Consider the following 22000-nt stretch of genomic DNA (forward strand, 5'->3'; position numbering starts at 1 on the left):
GCTTGGAATGTGACTGTATTTTGAGATAGGGCCTAAAAAAGTGATTATGAAACCGAGGCTGTTTGGGTATGTACCAACACAATCTCGCTGGTGATCTTAAAAGTGAAGGGCATCTGGACAGAAAGGGCCAAGGATGCATGCATGCAGAGGAAGAGTCCTGTGAGGATGTAGTGAGCATTCATCTGGTGCTGAGGAAGGGCAGAGCTATTATGCTGTTCATCCTTCTCAACCAGAGTTGTATGTGAATCCACCGGCACAGGGCACCCATTTAGTGGTCTCAGCATTATAACATGGTATTCTTTTTGAAACACCAGTACACCAACCTTCAAAACTATGTGGCACTTAAGACCCAGCTTCATAGGATGTCCTGGAGAATGCTTTCTCTAGTTCCTTGATTTTTTTTCTTTAGTGATACTTGACCAGGTGTGTCAGGATACTGACTTCTAGATTTTTGACGTAGTATGCCAATCTATAGTATGCTTTCTCCAGCCCCAAGGGTGGGAATGTTTCTTAGTCACTAAGGTCTGGACTTTGTCAAAGCAAAGCATTATGAATGCTGGCCTCTCCCTCAAGTTATATGTTCATTTCCTACCCACTGGCATCTGGGAGTTTGTCTTATCTGGAAACAATCTTTATAGATATAATCAAGTTGACAATAGCTTAGCTCTTTCTTTATAAGAGAAAGGAGAAGGACACTGGATACAGAGACACAAAGGAAACAGAAGAAGGCCAAGGGAAGATGTGGACAGACAACAGGGTCATATGTAACAGGCTAAGGGAGGCCTGGGCCTACTAGAAGCTGGAAGAAGCAACCAGAGACCCTTTCTAGAGACTTCAGAGGGACTATGGCCTTCAATGATACTTAGATTTAATATTTACAGACTTCAGAGCTATGACTGAAACATTTTCTACTTTTTAAAGTCCCAAGATTATAAGAATTTGTTATAAAGGCCAAGATCATGAATATATTCTTCATATTTTTCATGCCCTATACCTATTTCTATGTTTTCCCTGCTCACTTGGATATAGACTTATATATTCATCCACAGCACACCCCACCACACATACTTGGTACCTTTCACTGTGATTCACAGTAGTTAGTGGATGTTTAAGTAGAGAAATCATAGCAACAGATTAATACAAATGCATATATTTTTCACCTGTCATATTTAAACTTACTAATTGCTAAATATTTTGCCATGTTCATCTTTAAAATCTCACTTAATAATATGTCATGGAAATCATTATGTAGCAGCCCAGTTGTGTTGTTTTAAAACTCCACAATTTAATCTGTCAGTTGTACTATAATTTAATTAAATAGTCACTGAGGGATCTTTTCCTTGCTGCACTAAACATATATTTATATACTCACATATGTATATTTGCTATATGTATTTGTATGTGGTATTTGATGATTTATTAGCCAAGTAGACACTAACCTGAAGGACTGCTAGATTAAAGAGACTGCATCTGAAATTTAAGCAAACAATTCCACCTTCCTGTGCAAGTGTGCTAGATTCATATCCAAGGGTTACCACAGAAAGTGAAATACAGAGCTTGAAGAATCACACCTTTAGTCATCCAACTCATCTAAAAGAATGATTTTTAAGGAAATTTTCAGTCTTACCTTTCCTTTGCTGAATGTTTTTTGGAAGAATGAGATAAAAGCCAGCTAGGTTTGCTGAGGAACAAAGAAGAACAGTACTCACCTACAGGCAAATCACACAGCAACTCAGAAGAAGCCCTGTTTAGCCACTTAACAAAATTCCGCCACCTGTGTAAGAAAAGGAGACAGGCTCTGAGTGACGAGTAGTAATGCACTCTTACCTTGGAAGCATGCACAGCGAAGCTCAGTTTTCCTGGTTGGCAGCAATATTGAAAGCGTTTTTGATATCAGTGCAGGAAACAGAAATTACTTTGGATATATCTACTAGAAAGGACTTCTGTACAGGGAATTAGATGCTCTCAGGGTTACAGTGAGAGCTGAGTGTGGTGGCCTAGGCTATCCATCCTAGAATATCAGGGGTAGGGGGCATGGCTAAGGCAGGAGGATTAGGGGGTTAAGGCCAGCCTAAACTGTACCGTGACACCCTGTCTACAAAACAAACACATAATAGTGGACCCTGGGTTAGATATCCAACAATTTACCGCAAAGCCAACAGACTGGAGACTGGGGTCTGCTGTCAAGGGCATCCAGAGACCAGGCAACTATGAGAAAATCTGGCTAATGTCACAATCAACTGTAGCCATTAAATTGATTACTATTCTGATGGAAGTAAAAACATGAGTAGCTGGTTTTTGCATTGTTACACAAGAAAACGAAGAAGTCCATGACCTGTCTGTGTTAGCACCATTCTGCCTTCTTCACCACCTCACAGTCTTATGCATTTGTCTATCAGTGACATAAATTAAATTGGGCATGGAATCTTCATTTCAAGTGGCTATCAGAGATGTCCCTCTGTGTTGCCATGAGTGTGGAAAGATTTGCAACACAGAACAAACACAGAAGGAGGATAGTTACATGTACTGGACTTAGATAACATTTCATGAATTCCCAAGAAGAAATGTATTGGGTAATAATATGTCACCACTGAAAAATCAGTTATCTAAAGCTTAAGATAATCCAGCAAAGCTTTGGCAGTGGAAATCATTCATACTTTCTTGCCTAGCACCCATTTATATGTTATATAAATATGCTTCTCTGGCAGTAATAGGTGCCTTTTTGATATAGTGTGGTTAGGACTGTAGTCAAATATCTGTATCCTGATCAGCTAAGGCTGTGACCCACCTATCTATGAATTTCTTTATTCCTTTTTCTCTCCTGCACCTGTCTCTTGCTTCTATCTCTGTCATTAAACTTGTTTCTGGTCCTCTGTGATTTTTATTTTCCTCTAATATTGTGAGTTGTTTCACGTTATTAATACAGAGACTCACAATTGGTCAAGGTGCATAGAATAGGAGACTGCCAAGTATACAGCCCTAAATGATACATCTGTGCCACACCCCCTCCTCCCATGGTCCAGTGATCATTGTGGAAGAGAAATTAGAAAGATTGTGAGAACCAGAGGTGGTGGTTGACTGAAAGGAAACTGTTTTGTAGGTACAACAGACTGGGTACACATATAAATTCACAGGAGTTATAACAGCATGCACAAGAAAGACCTGCACAAGTTCAAGTGGGAAAACGTCCTAGCATGGAGGGGGGCAGAGGCATAAAGTCCCACTCCTTAATGAGGTAGTTGTTGGCAGTTGATAATTTCTGTAGAGGGAGAGCCAGTTGTTTTAAGCATAAGATCCCTGGTGCTTTGGCCAAGCTCCAGTGAAGGCTACACATTCAAGAATACATAGGCAGAATAAGTAAGACTCCATACAGCCAAAGACAGGACACGGGTGGGTAGGTGGGATGAGGGAGTAAATCTAGAATGAATTAGGGAATGAAGTGAATATGATCAATATGCATTATATGAAGTTCTCAAAGAACTATTAAAATGAGGGGAAAAATGAAGAAATTGACATTTGCTCATGTTGGTGAAAGATAGCATCTGCTGCTCACCAACAAACTGTAAACGGAAAGAAGTTTTGTTGCTAGCTCACCCAGCAGAAGACAAACTGAGATGGAGAAGAAGTTGGCAAAAATGTGTCTTAGGTTTTCTCAAGGAGTTCTAATGTCATATAATTTTAATCTCTTTAAATAGAAGTGATATATTAACTATGAAACCAGTTTGTTTTGCTTATACCTCATAAATCTTTTCCTATACATGGGTCACATGTCAGAAGCATTCTTTGATCAGCATATGTATTCTGATAGATTTGAACATGTGGCCTCCAGAGCTCCATGTGAAAAAGGGATAAGGCATAATGTGCAATGATGCCACCAGAAAACAAGGTGACTGTATCAGGTCTAGGATGGTAAAGAGAAGCTGGAGAAGAAGAAGCTCTCATGGGGTAATAGTCATTCAAGCATCAGGTATTAGCTCAGGTCTGCAAAATAGACTGCAAAGGATTCGTGTTTTAATTTTCTTCACTGTTTCTTTGTAGACACTATTAGGAAGAGCAGCAATATGCTTAGACCATCTTCCAAACTTTTGACAATAAAACACAACCAAGAGTCTAGATCTACTGATAGTCACAGACTGCATTCTATTTATTTTTCAGAGCTGTGAAGAAATATCAGGCCAAGTTCTCCCAGATACCAAAAGAAGAGGAGGGCCAGAGAGAGGGCTCAGTGAATAAAGGACCTTGCAGTATGATCCCAATAACCTTAATTTGATCCCAAGAATCCACTGTGGAAGGAGAGAATTGATTCCCAAAAATGTTTCCTCTGATCTCTATAGGCACACACACACACACACACACACACACACACACACACACACACACACACACACTGATGAGTAATGAGTACATAAACAGCAAAAATGTAGGAGACAAGGCCCCAGATAAAACACTGTTAGAGGTTTTCCACTTTTTCTTGATTATATACTGAGAATAAGGGGAGGAGAAGGTGGCAAATGGTATTCAACTCGGGCATGTCTGATATAAAAAGCATATGTGACTTATGTGATCAATACATTTCTTAAGATTATTTTACTAAATATTTCCCTTTTCTTTATCTCTTACATTTCTAGACCTTCAAAGAACCATTCAATTCAAATATAAGAAGAGGTTCCCATTGTAATAACAGGCACTAGTAATTGTAATAACAAAAGTATGTACCAAGCTTTCACCTTCCAGCTAGAGGACAAAGACTTTGACCCTGATTCTATATTCAGGAAGACTTGGTTTCACATTCCAGTTCCAGGCTGGGGGTGTAGTTAAGTGGGTAGAGTGGTTGCTTAGCAGGCATGAAGTCCTAAGTTTGATCTCTAGGGAGCATAGTGTTGTGTACCTGTGATGATAACACTTGGAGGTGGGAACAAATGATCAGGAGTTCAAAGTCATCCTCAGACATATAGCAAGTTCCAGACCAGCCTGTGCTACATGATACTCTTTCACAAACAGCAACAACATGTTCCAAATTCAACTGTATTTTTCACCTTAATAGACTTTAGAGAGTGTTCTTGGTACTTTTTATTCATTATTTCCTCTCATGGAGACAACCATTATGAAAGACATATAAACTACTTACTCTGAGACACAGGCTAATGAATCTGACTCTAGATTCACAAGGGGGCAGGTCATAGAACTTATTTTCTCATCCATGTTTTTCACTTTGAAATTATGAACCTTCTTTCAGTGTCTACTAACACCAACTACTGTGGAAGTCTGAGATCAGTCTGATTTTATTCCTTAATAATTAATTTCCCCCTTATTTTTTTTCAGTAAAGATCTTTGGCAAATTCTATTTGTCTTTATAATACAAATTTTCATTGTAATATACAAACACATGGGTACATTCTTTTTCTTAATTTAGCTTAGATTGAGTTCTTTCAATTTGTATCAAGAGGCTCTTTCTCACCAGCTCTGTAAAGTTTCTTTAGTTGGTGCAAGCCTTTGGGTATGGCTTGTGTGGGTCACCTAAGGGCTTATATACTAGACCTTCATTCTGCAGCATAACAATATTGAGGTGGTAAAATCCTTGTGAGGTGGAGTCTAGAGGAAAGTTATTAGGCACTAGGACTGTTACCCTTGGAAGAGATTAATGTAGTTCTCAAGGGATTCTGGTAAATTCCCTTACAATTAGTTGTTATAAAAATAACAACACTGCTCTTCCAACTCAATGGCTTTCTGTCCTGCCATGCAGTCTCTGCGTTTGCATGTATTTCTGCCATAATGCCATCTGTTATGTTGTGACTCAAGCACAGAGGCTCTCACCAGAGGCCAGGGTGATGAAGTCACCTAATTTTGGATTTTTAGTCTCTAATGCTTTCAGCTAAATACACTTAAAAATACAGCAGAGAAATTCAGAGTTTTTGTTATATAAGAAGAAAAGAAAAGGGCTACCATAGTGAAGACTTTGTTTTTCATTTTATTTTATTTCTCTATTTTGTTCCTAATTTCCAATGATGCCAAGTCACTTTAGGTTGAGTCTCCACTCTAGCTGTATGTCTAATAGTCTCTATCTTTTTCCCTTAGTTATTTTTGGGTAGATTCTGTAGGAGTCCCTTAAGTTTGACATAATATATTAGATTTTTCTCCTGTGTTCCTTTTGTATATTTATTATTTTTATTGATTCCTAGTGACTTTAATTCTCCTTGAGAAGTTGCAGGTTCCTTGAAATCACCCATACTTCTCCAAGTTTTTCATGATTTTATCCAATCATCTTTAATACTTTTTAAGCTTCATTTTTATCATTGGTTTGCCTCACTATTCTTATCTCTTTATCCCTTTCTAATTCATATCAACAGGATACATGGTTTTGCATCTTTAAGAGAGCCACAATAATTTCTCAAACTTTTCTAGTTTTTAGAGCAGAAATATTTTCAAAGTGTTATTGAAACTTAGAGCACGTAGGATTATACTTTCTTTCCCATGTTCTATGGTGATTATTTTATTGTAGAGTTTTAAATTTTGTTTTTAAAGTTATCTTTTAGGTTAATAGTACTCTTTTAAAGCAGGCTTTATATATTGAATTTTTTCTGTATTCACCACTATCAAATGAGAATTTGTCTACATATGGTATAACCAAACATATACTGTTTCCTGGTTTCCATGCTTCTGCTCATTGTTCCTGGAGGCTTGCAGACAAGGGACAGATGACAATTCCTGTGCATTCTTGGCATCTCAGATTCTTCTTTCTAAGCTGCACATGAGCTACCCTCTACATACTTGTTGGATACAAGATACTATTATCATATTCATAATCCATACTCTCATTAGTGCATACAACAACCATCTGACTCTGTGCCAACTGACACAACTTAACTTTCAGGGAATGGCACTGCTAGATGCAAATACTAAATCTAGGCTTTCCACTTCCTGCTCTGCTCATCCTAACTCTTTCCTATGTTATTTCATGTTAAAGTTAAAAACCTTCCTTTTTAATTAAACGAAAAAGGGGGAATTCTGTAGGACAATGCTTTTGTACATTGGTTTAATAAAACACTGATTGGTCAGTAGCCAGGCAGGAGGTATAGGCAGGATAAGCAGACAAAGAGAATTCTGGGAAGAGGAAGGCTGAGTCAGGAGATGGCAGCTCCCATCCAGGGAGAAGCATGTAATGATACACAGGTAAAGCCACGGAAAATGTGGTGACATATAGATTAACAGAAACGGGCTGAGTTTAAATGTAAGAGCTAGTCAGTGGTAGGCCTGAGCTAATGGCCAAGCAGTTTTAATTAATACAAGCCTCTGTGTGTTTACTTGAGTGACTGAGTGAGTTTACTTGTGAGTCTGAGTGACTGAGGACTGGACGGGACACAGAAAAACTTCAGCTACAATTTCATAGACATGTTCTCTGAATAGGTACAGATAAGGGCTATGTGGGAAAGCACCCACACATCTGTGCTCAGGTAGGATGGAGGGTAGCCCTTCAGCAGTACTACTTCATGTTTGTAGTGTGGGAAGACTTGTCTGTGGTCTCTCAACCAAGAGGAAGGTAGCAGTGCATCTTCTGCCTGGTAAACTTCCTCAGAATCCCAGGACAGGTAGCTTGCTGATTCCCCCACATTCTACTAGTTTTTGATGGTGACTATTCATTCTTGATTCTGACACATAAACGAAGTGCCCATAAATTTTAGTAATATCTGTGAGTTTTGCCTTAATTTTTGTTCATTTATTTAGGGGCTACAAAGCAGATGCCTTTTTATATAATAACCTTTGATATTTAAAAAGAAATTAAGCCCCAACACTGAAAAATCAAAACATGGGCTAGTTTAGAGTGCACCCTTGTAATCTCAATGGAGCTTGTTCTGGGCAGCGTTCTGGAAACTTCACATAGTCAAAAAGAGCTCTGAATATCCACCGGAACCAGCTGCTTTTCTTCACCCCCAAATTTGTTCACTTTGTTCTTAGCACCAGGGTGTTGGCAAGCCAGATTTGCAAGGCCTCTACTTCCTGTACTGCTGGGCTGCCTCTGTTTCTCGTGCCCCACCAGGTTAGTTACTGCAGATATGACCATGCACAGCCAGGAGGGCACAGAGGAGGCAGTTCTGTTAAGACTGCCAGGTAGAAATGATACTCCTGGATTTGAGAAGTTCAAGTCTCCCTTCAGACTCCTGTTATTCTTAACTCTCACTGAAGGGCACAACATAGGCTTGTCAGAGGAGACATCTAGCAAGCAAGGTGTAAAAGTTTCCTAGGGTAATCTCATATACTTATGTCTCCCTCGACCGAAATCCTCACACATGATATATTAGTTAGTAGAACCTTTGGAAGGTTTTGGTCCTGGAGCAAAATCCTCAGGAATTGGACTGATTTTCTTATAACAGACCCTTTATCCTTTCTATCATGTGAGGATACAGTGAGAAAACTAAAACCAGCCTCCAGAATTGTGAGAAAATCGTATCTGTGGCTCATGGAGCTGTGTTGTTGGAGCACACATAGACTACAACAGGGCGGTCATGACAAAAACCACAGATTCTAGGATGGAAATCCAAGGGTTAGGTGCTAGCAAAGAGAAATTCTTCCAGATAGACTCCTCACATTCCAAACTGTGTCCAGTACCAAACCCAAGGATGAACTCCAGCACCCAGTCTATCCAAAGCCCCTGGACCAGCCCCACACAAGTTTCTCATAACTGTAGAACTTACAGGAAAGTGGCTACAGTACCATGGTTATGGCCTAGGACTGGAGCTGGGGAGCCTACATCAACTCAGCCTTCCTGATGAGTTCATTTATCAGGTACTTACACTTTTTGGGCTCAGTTTCCTCATTTGAAAAGTAGAATAATACCTACCTCATGGAGCTGCTGCAGGAATTAAAAGGGTTAATATTGGGATTGCTTAAGTTCTACAAATGTTCTCTATAAACAGTAACAACTTTATTGGCACTGTCATCATCATTAGAATGTAGAATGGGAAGTTGGATTTGCTGTCTAACACTGAGCCAATGGGCAAACCACAGCACACCTCTAATAGTTCTTTGTGTAACACTTTTCCTATTCCCTTTAAACAACAATTGTTGAATAAGACACCTCATGTTTCCTTTATCTTCCAAAATTCTCTGCTTGTTCCCAGGATTAGCAAAAAGTCCTTTCCAACCTAACTCTATTTTCAATAGTGGGCCAGATGTGTATTCTAAGTCCTACTTGTGGCTATGTCAATTGCTCTACTCAATGAAAGCCTCCCTAGCAGCTTCATTATTTATCTCCTCCCCCAACACAATTTGGCTTGTGCATGTGTGTTCTAAACTGGTTTGAAGCATTTAATTTTGCCAATATAATTTTAGAGTATTAGATTGCCTCCTGTTCTTGCTCTGCCCTCCTTAATTACCATTTATTACAAAGTCATATAGAAACATTAAATGTGAATTCTGACTTCCATCTCCCTGGCCAAGAACAGGGATAATAATTTCCATCTAACACAACCTGAGCTCATTTTACATAAGGATGATTCAGAGTGGAGATTAGAAATCGTAATCGAGTCTTCCTCACAATCGCCTTATCCTGGCAGTCATTCACTAATGTCCCTGCTAATTGTTAGAAAAATGGGAAAATAAAAATGAAATCTCAGAGTTTAAAAAAATTATGTAAGAAACAACAACAACAAAAATCCCCACAATTTTGTTTCAGGGCTGGTGAAATTGCCCCTCTCATCAGCTCTTACAACATGCTAGTTTAAAAAGGGAATGCAACTCATTTTATTTGGCTAGATGGAGCTAATCCCACATCACCACAATCCCTCCTGATGTTTTATTGATTCTAAAGGACATTTAATCAGGAAGCAGCTCAGCACTAGAATCCTGCTAATTAGCAGACAGCCACATTCCAAATGGCTTTCCAATTGAACACAGATTAATGGACAATATGTACTGGGATAATGATTCGAGAATTCAGCTCCTAAAATGTGTGCCTAAATTGCATCTTTAATCTCTTAAGGATATGGGTTTGCATACAAAGCCCATAATGGAATGGGTTTAATTCACAGACGAAGCTTTAGCCAATGACTGTTTAAAGATGAAATAGGTTTATCTCTTATAAACACATTTTTCTTTTGATTCTCATGGTTTTGAAATCCTAGAATGTTCTAAGGTCAAAGAAGGCAAATCTCTGCTCTTATATTCCAGATTCCTGCATTACTTGTTCTGAATTAGTTGTTAATCAACAATATCAATGGGGTCTTTCCTATATCCTATGTATAATGTTAACTTTGGTGCTTTTGAGGTTTTTTTTCCCTTTAGACTAGAGCCACTTTGAGAATCTCCTTTTGGTTTTTAGTCTGCTCCTAACTAATTTTTCTGCTTTTTGTAGGTTAACCATCTCTATGGATATGCTCATGTACAAAACTGGTCCATAGAAATTCATCCACTGGGTTGGATTCAAACTCATTCACTTATTCACTGATCTTTGCAAAACCTTCACCTACTTTATTTTTCCTTATTGCTCCTATGACCTTGTGATATGCCATATATCTTATTTTATTTGATTTTGGTTTTTTTTGAGACTGGGTTTCTCTGTGAAGCCCTGGCTGTTCTGGAACTCATTCTGTAGACCAGGCTGGCCTTGAACTCAGAGATCTGCCTGCCTCTGCCTCCCAAGTACTGGGATTAAATCATGTGCCACCACTGCTTGACTGTGCCTTATAATTTAAATTGATCTATCTAACTAGATTATACCTTCATAAGGAAGGGGCTTTGCTTTACTCATAGCTGTATTCCCAGTGTCTAGAATAATGGCATATTGCTGTTTCTTGGCAAATGTTTTTTAAATAAATGAATCATCAAGCTTATTGAATACACATTGAGTACCTACCTTGAGCCACATTGTAGGTTAGATGCTGCAACCATTTATCATGAGGAGGGCAGCTATGTTTTTTGTGATCATTGTGTAGACATCAATTACAAAACCACACAAATAAAGTCATCATCTAAAGAGTGCTAGGAAATAAATAAGGTGACTAGGTGCTATTAGAGCATTTAGTACCATGAACGTGATTTGTTGTTGTTGTTGTTGTTGAGATGGTTGGGAAAGGCACTCATCAGTTTGACCATGAGGTATTTTAAGATAACTTTTCTCCTAACTCAGTTCAAGCCCATAAACATTTATCGTCAAAATATCTACTGCATTAGACATTTGGGATACAGAACTCAGTACAGAATCTGCTTGCCCTATGGTACTGTAGTTTATTGTTTGTCACAATATGGCAATTAATATAACATGTTAAATCAATGTTATTTCACTTATTAGGAGTTAAGGGGGGTTTTAAGCTCAGTGTAGAATGTACATTTATATAAAACATTCAAAAAAGAAGTTGGGAGGTTCATAGAGCAAACGAAAGGAAAGCAGGTAAAGAGGAAAGTGTGGGGGATAGTATTCTGAGTAAAGTAATTAGTATAGCCCACACAGATTGTGTGAGCCCTAAGAGGTTTTCTGTCTTTTCCTTTCCAGTGCTGTGAGCAGTTTTCCAATTTCATACATAAGCCAGTACCTAAAAGAATCCTTGAAAACATCTCTTGAACATCTCCAGGGGATGTCCTTGGGGATATATGTCCTGTACTCTTGGTAAGGTATGCTATATCCTCCTTGCTCTTCCTAACCTCCAACTCTGTCTTATTCCAACTAATTGAAGGTTCCAGTCTGTTAGCGTTCCACTTTCCTCTGCAACAAACTTTGTTTTCCTTTCTTAATAATTGTTTGATGGTAATGCTTGATCCTCAACCTCTCTAACACTATTCCATCTGTTTGGTCCTACTATTCAGCTATTTCAGGCGGAATGGCAAGTATAGGCCATGGTGGTTCTTAAGGGTTGAAAGGAAAGGTTTCCTAATTTGTGTTTCTGCAACTTCTGAGAACTTTTTGTCTTAAATATTTAAAATAAATATATCTATTTATTTAGTAAATGCATGCACATGTGTGGAGGTCAGATGGTAACTTTGGAGAGTGGGCTTTCTCATTCTACCAAGTGGGATTCTCTCATTCGATCAGGAACTGACTTCAGGTCATCAGGCTTAGCAGTAAAGGCCTTTACCAACTGAGCCATTTTGCCAGCCTCTTTTAGTCTTAATAAAACACTCTTTAACCTAGCTGTCAAGCGATTGAAATTTATTGGTTCCCACATGAAACTTGTTCTCTAAAGGCAGATCTCTGTGCTTGGCATCCTATTAGAAGGCAACAGGGATAAGGAGTTATCATAGTTTCACAGACAGCATAGCATAGTGGCTAAAGTATCTAATATCATTGTTTTTTTTCTTTCTTTTTTTTTCTCATGGGTTTGAGATGACAAAAAGTTTTATTTCTGACTTGTAGATGGCTATCTCCTTCTTGCTGTGTCTTTCTCTGGTAGAGAGCAGAAGGAAGCTTTAGTGTCTTATTTTCTTGGAAAGATACTATTTCTCTCAAGGTGGTCCAACTCCATCTAAACTTACTGACCTTCAAAGTCCTCAGCCCCTAGAATCATATTGAGAGTTAGGACTTTGCCATATTTTCATTTTGGAGGGATGCAAACCTCAAAATTCAACTTACTTTATTTCACCTTGGTAACCCAAATCTTGGTGGTTAAGCAGTGTTTCCAGCAGAGTCAAGGTTAGATACAATCCATGCTTGCCACATATAGCCCTGACCTAGAAATAAGAAAGAATTTGAAGCTTTAGTAAAATGGAATGAGTGTTTGAATTTCTTCCCACTATTATGGCCCATATGATTCTGACAAGGAGCTATTGCTCAGGAGTATTTTCTTCCATTGAGGTATCATTCAGCATAAGCCTTTTCAGCTCACTGCTTGTGGGTAACAAACTTATATTTAGTTGGCAGGCAGGTGCAGTTTACTTTTCAGAAGCCACTAGGCTTTCTATTACTGATCTTATTTTTTCATCAACTCTTGTGTGGTTAAGGTCTAGGAAGGATCTGCCTTTCTTTACGTGATGAATTGTAAAACATTTTGTAAATCATTTACTTTGATTTATAAAATTAAGTGTCTTGTATTCATGGTTAATGCCTCTGTCTTAGTTTCTTTTTTTGTTGTTGTTGTGAGAAATTACCCTGACTAAAGCAATTTAAGAGATAATGGGTTTGAAGTGACTCAGTTCAAGGTTCAGTCCATCATGGTGGCAGCAAGGCAGCAGGAACAGACTGCATCTGGTCAGATTGCATCCACAGTCACAGAGCAAAAAGCAAGAAATGTGTGCTAGTGCTCAGCTTGCTTTCTCAATTTTCTCCCATCTTGAATCCCCAGCGCAGGGAAGGGTCTCACCTACAGGTAAGGAGGATCTTCCTTCATCAATGAAAATAACCAAGATGATCCTCACAGACCTGGCAAAAAGCCCATCTCCCAAACTCTAGAGTCTATTAAACTCACAGTTAACACTAACCATTACAATCTTGCCCTTCTTAGGGTAGCTAATTACCAGAGAGAATAGAAAACTCAGCTGAATATGTGCAATCCAATTAGACAAAAGCCTTTATAAATACCTTCAGGACTCCACTACTCCTCTGACTTTTCATCCTGGGACAAGGGACCAGGAAACCAGAGACAGCCTCCAAAGTTCCAGAGTTCAAAGGAATTATTCAAACCAGCTAATCTTGAGCTTGCTTACCTTGCTTTCCACAAAAGCCATAGTAACAGGCTCTTGCCTACCTTCCCCTTTTGTCCTACACCACAATGACACCTCCCTGGGAAGCCCTACATGGTGTGATATCTTCTTTTCAATAGCAATTGTCTACTGATCTGTTAGTATCAGTACAGCTAAATAATCATGGAATCTACATTTTAAAACAGTGACAAGGGTTTAGCTCTGTAACATTTTCTTATTTTAGGCCAGGTCTTGGGTTTATCCTCAGCACATAGTAGGCAAGCAAGCAAGCAGAGGCAAATGCTCATCTTTACTTGTCTTTCTGAGGTTTTAAAACTTGCCTGCTACCTTCTAGGTGTAGAGGAATTAAGAGTCAGAAAGACTTGTAGAAGAATATAAATAACAGATTATTTTGAAACACTTAAAAAAACAAACAGTTTACCAAAAGTATAAGGCATTGAGCAGAATGTTGGGCAAAGAACAAGAAGACAAATAATAGGTGAAAAAAATTGCAGTGCTCTTTAGAATGGTAAGTATTTTGGTGTTGCCCATTCTGCTGACGTTTTGTGCCTTTTCCTGGCAGGGCAGCAATCTTATTGCTTTCTGAACTTCCTGGTGAGATAGTGTCTTTTCCTGGGTGAGGTGGTCCTTTATTCATTTCTTTTCTACCACTATTGCTTAGTGGTTAGCTTGGAAAATAAAGGATTCAAGGAAAGGATGAATGCAAATGGAATGTGTGTGGGGAGGGTTAGCAAAAAGGCATAGAGATTGATCACATATTTTGCCATTTTTATTTAATAAATAAAAACTGCGCAAAGCTACACAGAGAAACCCTGTCTCAAAAAAAACCAAAAAAAATAAAAATAAAAACTGATTATCCTCACAATTAGAGCATACTGATGTGTTTTTGAACACCTATATTGAAAGTTTATTCTCAAAATAGATCATTCTGTCAATATTCATTTTTTCTGTAGGCTAAAATGAATAGCAGATTAAAAAGGGTACATCATGGTACCTAGACACAGACTGACTGATGGCTGCTAAAATCTGACTGACAGTCATGAGGAACAATAGAAACATCTACCAGAAAAATTAATTAAGACAGTGTTACTCAGGATTACCATCAAAATCCTTCAAATCATAAATATTTATACTGATGACCCCTAGTAAGAAATGTTATTTTCTTCTCTCAATGAGAAAATGGCTTCAATTAGAAGTAAATATTTTTTCCTTTAAAAAAGTCAATAAGCTATATTATTTATCAAATGACAAACCAAGTGACTATTCATGCTAAAAATGTCTCTTGAAAGTTGGCACACTGTCACAGGTTCTGGTTTTCCCGTGTACTGTGTTTTATACTGTTACTTGACTCAACCATTATTACCAGCTACAAGGAACCTCTATGGATTTCCAGTTAACAGATTTAGTCCTATTTAAAGATGATTTCTTTGCAGCATGAGGCTGAATGGCCATGCTCTGCTCCTCCAAACTCGCATTCATTGCTTTCTTGAATGCTCCCATATCTCCTTTGATAATATTTAATCTTTTTCATTGGCTTCTTTTGTCTAACTACTTAATAATGAGTACCTTCTTTAATCTGCTTATTGTCTCGCTCTCCTGTATGTTCTGGAGTGGTCTAAACTGCTCCCAGGATGTCTGATCCATCTTGAATAGTCTCAAATCATTATATACTTGCAATCTTACTATCCAGAACAACAAGGTCAAAACTCAGTCCGTCAGTCCTTACTCTACTCCTTCACATTACTACTGTTTAGTTTCTTATCTTAGTGACTAGCATTATCATCCAACAAGTTGATGAATTTGGAGTTAGTTTTGGCCCACATTCAATGACACATCAAAACCTGCTTTATCTTTCCTAATGTCTCCATCCTTCCTGTTAGTGCCTTACTTGAAGCATCATCATTTCTTTCTGCATTACTGGAGCAGCTTCCTGCAAGGATCTTTTCCTTTCAGTTTAGGTTGTTTGAAAAATTCTCCAAATTATATTAAATTGTCCCTCTGAAAGTTCAAATGTAATAATGTCATTTACATATATAAAATGCTTTGGTGGTTACAATAGTTTTATAGGATAAAATATAAACTCCTTGGAAAGATCTTTCATATGCAGGCTCATACTTTTTATTCCATAATTGACTTGAAACCATTCCCTCAATTGGTCATGGTCTCCCTCAGTTCTTATTCTGCAGATGGTTCACTCTGTCCATTTGACCCAGATCACCTGCCTCATCATTTTATCTTTTCCTCCTCTGCTCTTTGTCAAACCTATATGCTGACGAAGGTACAATATTTATAGCATCTCTCTGGACCACTTTTAGATAAGCTACATTGATGTCTAGTTCGATGTTCAAGTAACAGCTACCCCTACCTTTGCCACAGAATTTTGATGGCATTTGTCTTTCCTTAACTGCCTGGAAAACAAGGAAAACTGAAATTGTTGTCACTAGTGCCTAGAAAACATAGTAATTAATGCATTCAAAACTGAAAGTCAGTTAAATAATATTGATCAGAAATCTGGCTATTGCATTGAAGGTAGAGAACAATACAGAAGTAGTAGAAATATTTGGACTGTTTTAGGACAGAGATATAGAAATAATGAAGTATGAAAAAGGTGACTGAGGAACTGTAGAAGGTGGATGGGGAATCTGCTATCCTAGCATATGTTCAAAGGGGGAATTTTGGAAGTTCTCTAAAAGTGTTAATCTGAAGCTACATGCTCAAGATCTGAATTTTTACAGTTCTGGTGAATGTATACCTTACTCAGGAGATGGGCAGTTGTGACAGATAATCTCAGTTGCCAACATAATGAGATCTAGAGTAACCTAAGGGATGAGTCTCAGGGGATAACTGTGAAAGATTATCTTCATTAGGTTAATTGAGTGGGAAGACCTCCTTATTGTGGGTAGCACAGTTCCTTAGTGAGATCCTTGCCTCTATAAAAAGAAGAAAGTGAGCTGAGAATGACCATTCATCATGATTCTTTACTTCTTGACCTTGGATGCAATATAACTAGCTGCCTCAAGCTCTTGTTGCTATAACTTACCTGTCATGATGGTCTGTCCCCTCTAACTGTGAGCAAAAATAAGCCCTTCTTTCCTTGATTTTGCTAGGGTACTTTGTCACAGCAACAAGAAGAGTAACTAAGAGAGTGAAAGAGTTAATAAAGAAATGCAAGTCATTCCACACTGCCTTTGCAGTCTTCTCAAATCATCATTGTACTGAGGATGTGCAAGGCAAGATGAAGGTGTCCATAGATAAAGGTGACTAATATTAAATTTGTTTCTATACTATTTTTGTGACTTTTTAAAATTCAATTGATGTGGGCAAGATCTGTAGATTATTTTTGATATGTTTAGTTTTCTTGGAAGCCACAGGTAGTCTGCAAACACTTTGAATTGATGGTTTTGGGTATTTTTATTCCCCCTTTATCATTATTTTTGTTTAGTGTATAGCTGTCATGGACTACCCAAGAAAGTTCATGGTTCTCTCTTTTGCACTTTAAGAAAGTTAAGACTTATAGTTCCAAATTTTCAATGCTTCTAGTCTTTATATTTTGCTCTCAACTTAGGGTCCAGGAGCAAGGAAGTTGTGGTGTGGCTGCACCCTGTTCCTTCCTGTATCAAATATCCCTTGGGCCTTAATTTGCTTCACATTCTGAGGAAACAGAATTCTATTTAACATGCCTCCCAGAACTGTATTATTCTTTGAGTGAGTTCCAGATGTCTTAAGAGATGCCAGATGGCTCATGAAAGACAGGCCAGCTTTAAGGAAAATGCACCCCAGTTCCTTGGATCTGAACCACAAAGTTAAGCTTTCAGGGCCAGCTGTAGACAAGAACATTTAAAGACTCTACAATAGCCAGTGTTTAATGTTGTATCATCTGACCACAGGACAAAGACCTCAGAAAATGGGTGTGTGCGTGTGTGTGTGCGTGTGTGTGTGTGTGTGTGTGTGTGTGTGTGTGTGTGTGTGTGTGTGTGATAAAATTTATTTAGGGCCTGTATACCAGGCTGTACACAAATACTTTTGCATACTTAGTCTCATTTAATCTTCACAATAGTCAAAAGAGGTGGCTATTTGGAACCTAGGTTTTCCAGATGAAAATCTAAGACCAAAAGAGATTAAGTGAATGTATTTTAATTTTCTTTTTTTTTTTTGTGTTGTACTCTATGCATAATATCTGAGAACGTGAGGCTTTGCCAATGGCATTACGTGGTTTCCAATCTAACAAAGAACTGCTGCTTTTTATTCTAGTTTTACTCTTCTCATGAACACAAAACAGGCAAATCATGAGGTTCAGACTGCCCTGCATTATTCTCTTTCTACTGAAACATGTTTGTATGTACAGTACACATGTACATAGGTAATGCATGCAAAGACATTAGCATAAACCTTGCTTTGTATGCAGACTGCATGAATGCAGTCCCAGAGAAAGGCAGCTTTTATTTGGGAATAAGAACCTGCTTGTACTGTATTGTATCTTTGCTTTCTTAGTAAATATCAGAAACTACTCTGATTCCCTCTGTTTTAACTCCTGCATGCCCAGAATGAAGGATATATGGCAATGTGTCTGACAGAACCATTCACCCATAATTTCCAACTTCCCTAATGCTCTAATTTCTATCTTTTGTCTCAGTAAAAACTTCTGCATACCACCTATTGGTTGAGTTCCCTTGGCTCACCAATTTCCAACCTTTTCTAAGCTTGGAATCGTGACTCTGCCCCTTGTTAGTAGTGGCCCAGGAATTAGTTCAATTGTCTCTTTTTAAAATTCAGAATTTATTTCACTTATGAAAGGGCAGTAACAACATCTACCTATATTTCATGAGATTGTGTAAGGAATTAACTTTGTTGATGTTATATGAGATCATGTCAGTTAATCATTTATCACAGTGCTCAGCACCTAGTAAGAATTAAGCAGTGTGAAGCTGTGGTATTATCAATGTAGTTATAGTAATAGCAGCAATCATCATTCCATTTCTATCCAACATAGCTTTGAGACATCAGTTTATTTGGCTACGGAAGATTCACGAATTAATATGGTTCTGGGTCCTCTTCCATGAAACACATCTGCACTGGTAATTACTGTCTCAAATCAGCATGCTGAGCTCTATCCACAATAAATTACATCAATCCTAAAATATGGTGTTCCCAAGGCATGAGATGCCACATGCTGGCTCCAGTAGAAGCTGGGAGAGGATGTGAGAAGTGAGTTTGGCCTTGAAAAGGTACTTGTTTCTATTGTGAAGTATTATTTGGATATTATCATATTTTCTATTATTAACATTAAATATAGCACAATGTAAGTAATTGCTGGACCAGTTCTGCACATTTCAAAAATCTCTCCTCTATTTTGTTTTTCTCTTCTCAAGTACACACACACACACACACACACACACACACACAAAAAAAAAAAAAAACAAAAAAACAAAAAAAAACAATTGTGTAAAGTAATCCACAGAGAGAACACAGACCATAGCTGGTGTTCTGCATTAGTTCTGTTGACTCTTGACAAATCTGAAATCTACTTTCACTTACCTTGGGCAAAGGGAGACAGCCAGAGAATGAGTGATCTTCTTTTTGAAGGCTCAGGTTGAGGTTGTCTATGTTGAATTTGCCTTGGCATGTTCTTAGTGCCATCTTCAAAATCTCCAGCAAGCTCTTGTTCACTTTGGACAGTAAATCAGTACCTTGAGGTGGTGTGCTGATTACAGAGGCAAATAAAAGGCTATGAAAAAGATGGCCTGCTAAAAGTCTGTGTTTTCATGTTGTTTTTCTCAGTTCAGCTAATCCCTGGGATTCCACCTAAGTTTTAGTAACCTGGACATGAGATGCATGTACAGTTTTCATAGATTAACACACCTCTTTTTCACAGAAATGAGCTCTGCAATTTCTTCTCAGAGGAGCAAACCAACTGGGTTATTGCATGGACCTAGGCACTTAAGCTGTCCTCTAGTTCTCATTTCTCATTGGAGAAGAAAATGGCAACAAAGAGTACATGATATTAACTTACTTAATCTTTCTGTTTTTAAATTGAATTAATTACTCATAGTTTTTTAAACTACTGATTGCTACAAGCAAAGCCACACAGATGCTGTGATATTGTAATGGGGAGATTTACATAGGAAACCCTGTACTGGGCAGAGGTATTACATGCTTTCTAAACTTCCTCTTTAAGTCTGGAAGACCTAGTGTTTTGGGATTTACATTTACTTATAGTCTAACATGCAAATATAAAATTATTAAGACAGTCATGTCTGGCTGTTTCTTCTTTAAATAATAGATGAATGGTAACAGTAGCTGGGCACACTAATATGTAGCTAGAGTTTTCCTGCCTGGCCCACAGTCACGACAAATCTCTCTCACCCGCCAGTCCCACAGCCGCTCAGACCCAACCAAGTAAACAAAGAGACTTATATTGGTTACAAACTGTATGGCCATGGCAGGCTTCTTGCTAATTGTTCTTATAGCTTAAATTAATCCATTTCTATAAGTCTATACCTTGCCACGTGGCTTACCGGCATCTTCACATGCTGTTTCTCATCATGGCGGCTGGCAGTGTCTCTGACTCAGCCTTCCACTTCCCAGCTTTATTCTCCTCCTTGTCCCGCCTATACTTCCTCCTGCCTGACTACTGGCCAATCAGTGTTTTATTCGCCAACCAATCAGAGCAACACATTTGCCATACAGAACATCCCATAGCACTAATTCGTTATGTTGATCTGTTTAGTGAACCCTTTACATCCAAATCCATTTGTTCCTCCTGATCCATCTGAATCACACCTCCTCTGTGAAGTTCAAACTGATTTACACTTACAAAGTGAAGTGCCACTTCCTCAGAATAAAGATGTGGCATCTACATCTCACACCCACATACACCAGGCTCCTTTCAGTGGTATGCAGACTCTGCCAATCAGATATCTGTGTTTCTGATTTGAATTACAAGTTTTCCTCCCTCCTTTCTTTCCATAACAGTTAATAAGGGTCAGGATTCATTGGGCTTTGGCCCTTGCTCAGTTTTCTGAATGATAACTGGGTTGGTTCTGTGTGGAATGTACTGTAGATGGAAGGATTTCTGGAAAGGCTGTTGCAGTAGTATATTTCATCTGTCTCACTTTAGGAGATGGGTGTGGTAGCCCTCCTGTCACAGAGCTACCACACCTAGCAGATGATAAAGAAGACTTCCTCCTTAGTTGCAGGCTCAGTCCTATGTTTCTACAAATACACTGTCCACTCTGAACAAAGCAATGTCTTCTCTGAAACACTTAAAGTGATCTCTATGTGTGCCTTTGTAAAACAGAAATCCCTAGTTGTCCCTCCAAGTATGATATAACATCTTTAGATACCTGGTAATGTCATTTTATTCAATAAATATTTATTGAGTACCTTCTATAGGCCAGTAACTATGGTAGGACTAAGTGAGACATAAAGCTGGCTAGGTTAGATACCATTCCTAACCTCAAATGCCAAATAATTACTAATGCAATTCCTGTCAGGAAGGAAAAGAACTCTGGACCATGAGAAAAAGAAATGTGATCCTGTCCAGGGGCCAGAAGAGCACTCCTATTTAGCACTTACAAGATCTGGATAGTCAGTAAATTCTCAGGACCATAATTTCATAATCTATAGCACATGAAGGCTGGTTGCTGCTTACTTAAACTTTCTATGGCTCATGGCTCTTAGTAACATAGTTGTTTCCTGAGCCATACTTAGCTGGAGTATCCACATACTAATATAATTTTCTGTTGATTATGATCCCATAAGGAAGAAACTAGGCCTGTCCAGTATAGGGATTTACTGTGTCCAGCAGAGTGTACTTGGCAATGAAACTTTGTAAAATTTAAGAATTACAGTCAAGGAATGAACTATAGAAAGGTATTATTGTATCAAAGAATGGAACCTATCTCTGGGTGGAGACATACCATGTCTTCTCCCTTAAGAGTTAATCCAGTTGGGCAGGTGAATCACCTGGCCAAGAGACCACCCCTAAAAAAGTGAAGTTCACGATAAGCCATGTAAAACAGATAGGAAGAATAATTATCCCCCAATGAGACAATGTGCTTTTCCACCCTCTTTGTACAGTCACTTACTGAGCCAAAGCCATGTAGCTTCATTAAGTCTTTCCACTGATCTACGTTACTTGGGAAGGCATAACTTGACTTTTGTCTTTCTATTTCTTTTCTAAGCATGATTTTCATAACCCTTTGGGGTTCACTTTTTTTCTAAATCTCACTCTCTCAGCCAAGCAGCGGCCTGTCTGCCATATGTCTGACCTCTTTGCTGGCTCAACTCAGATGTCACAGTGTGTCATGACTTCCTTCCTCTTCTTTATCTTTGTGGCCTGGTGGGGCAGCTGCCAAGATTTACATCTTGCCTG

The 22000-nt window shown here is 38.4% G+C and overlaps 1 protein-coding gene across 1 annotated transcript in view; it reads right to left on the bottom strand.

Annotated features, from left to right (window-relative positions):
• C2H1orf87 (chromosome 2 C1orf87 homolog) overlaps positions 1-22000 on the bottom strand; it is a 72515-nt gene that overhangs the window by 14263 nt on the left and 36252 nt on the right. The window contains exons 7-9 of the mRNA XM_059254551.1: positions 19162-19327; positions 12560-12657; positions 1710-1774 (exon numbers count right to left, since the gene is read on the bottom strand). Coding sequence (XP_059110534.1) covers positions 1710-1774; positions 12560-12657; positions 19162-19327 — 329 coding nt within the window. The remainder of the gene's footprint in view (positions 1-1709; positions 1775-12559; positions 12658-19161; positions 19328-22000) is intronic.

Source organism: Peromyscus eremicus, chromosome 2 (assembly GCF_949786415.1).
Source record: "Peromyscus eremicus chromosome 2, PerEre_H2_v1, whole genome shotgun sequence".
Classification (NCBI taxonomy): Eukaryota; Metazoa; Chordata; class Mammalia; order Rodentia; family Cricetidae; genus Peromyscus; species Peromyscus eremicus.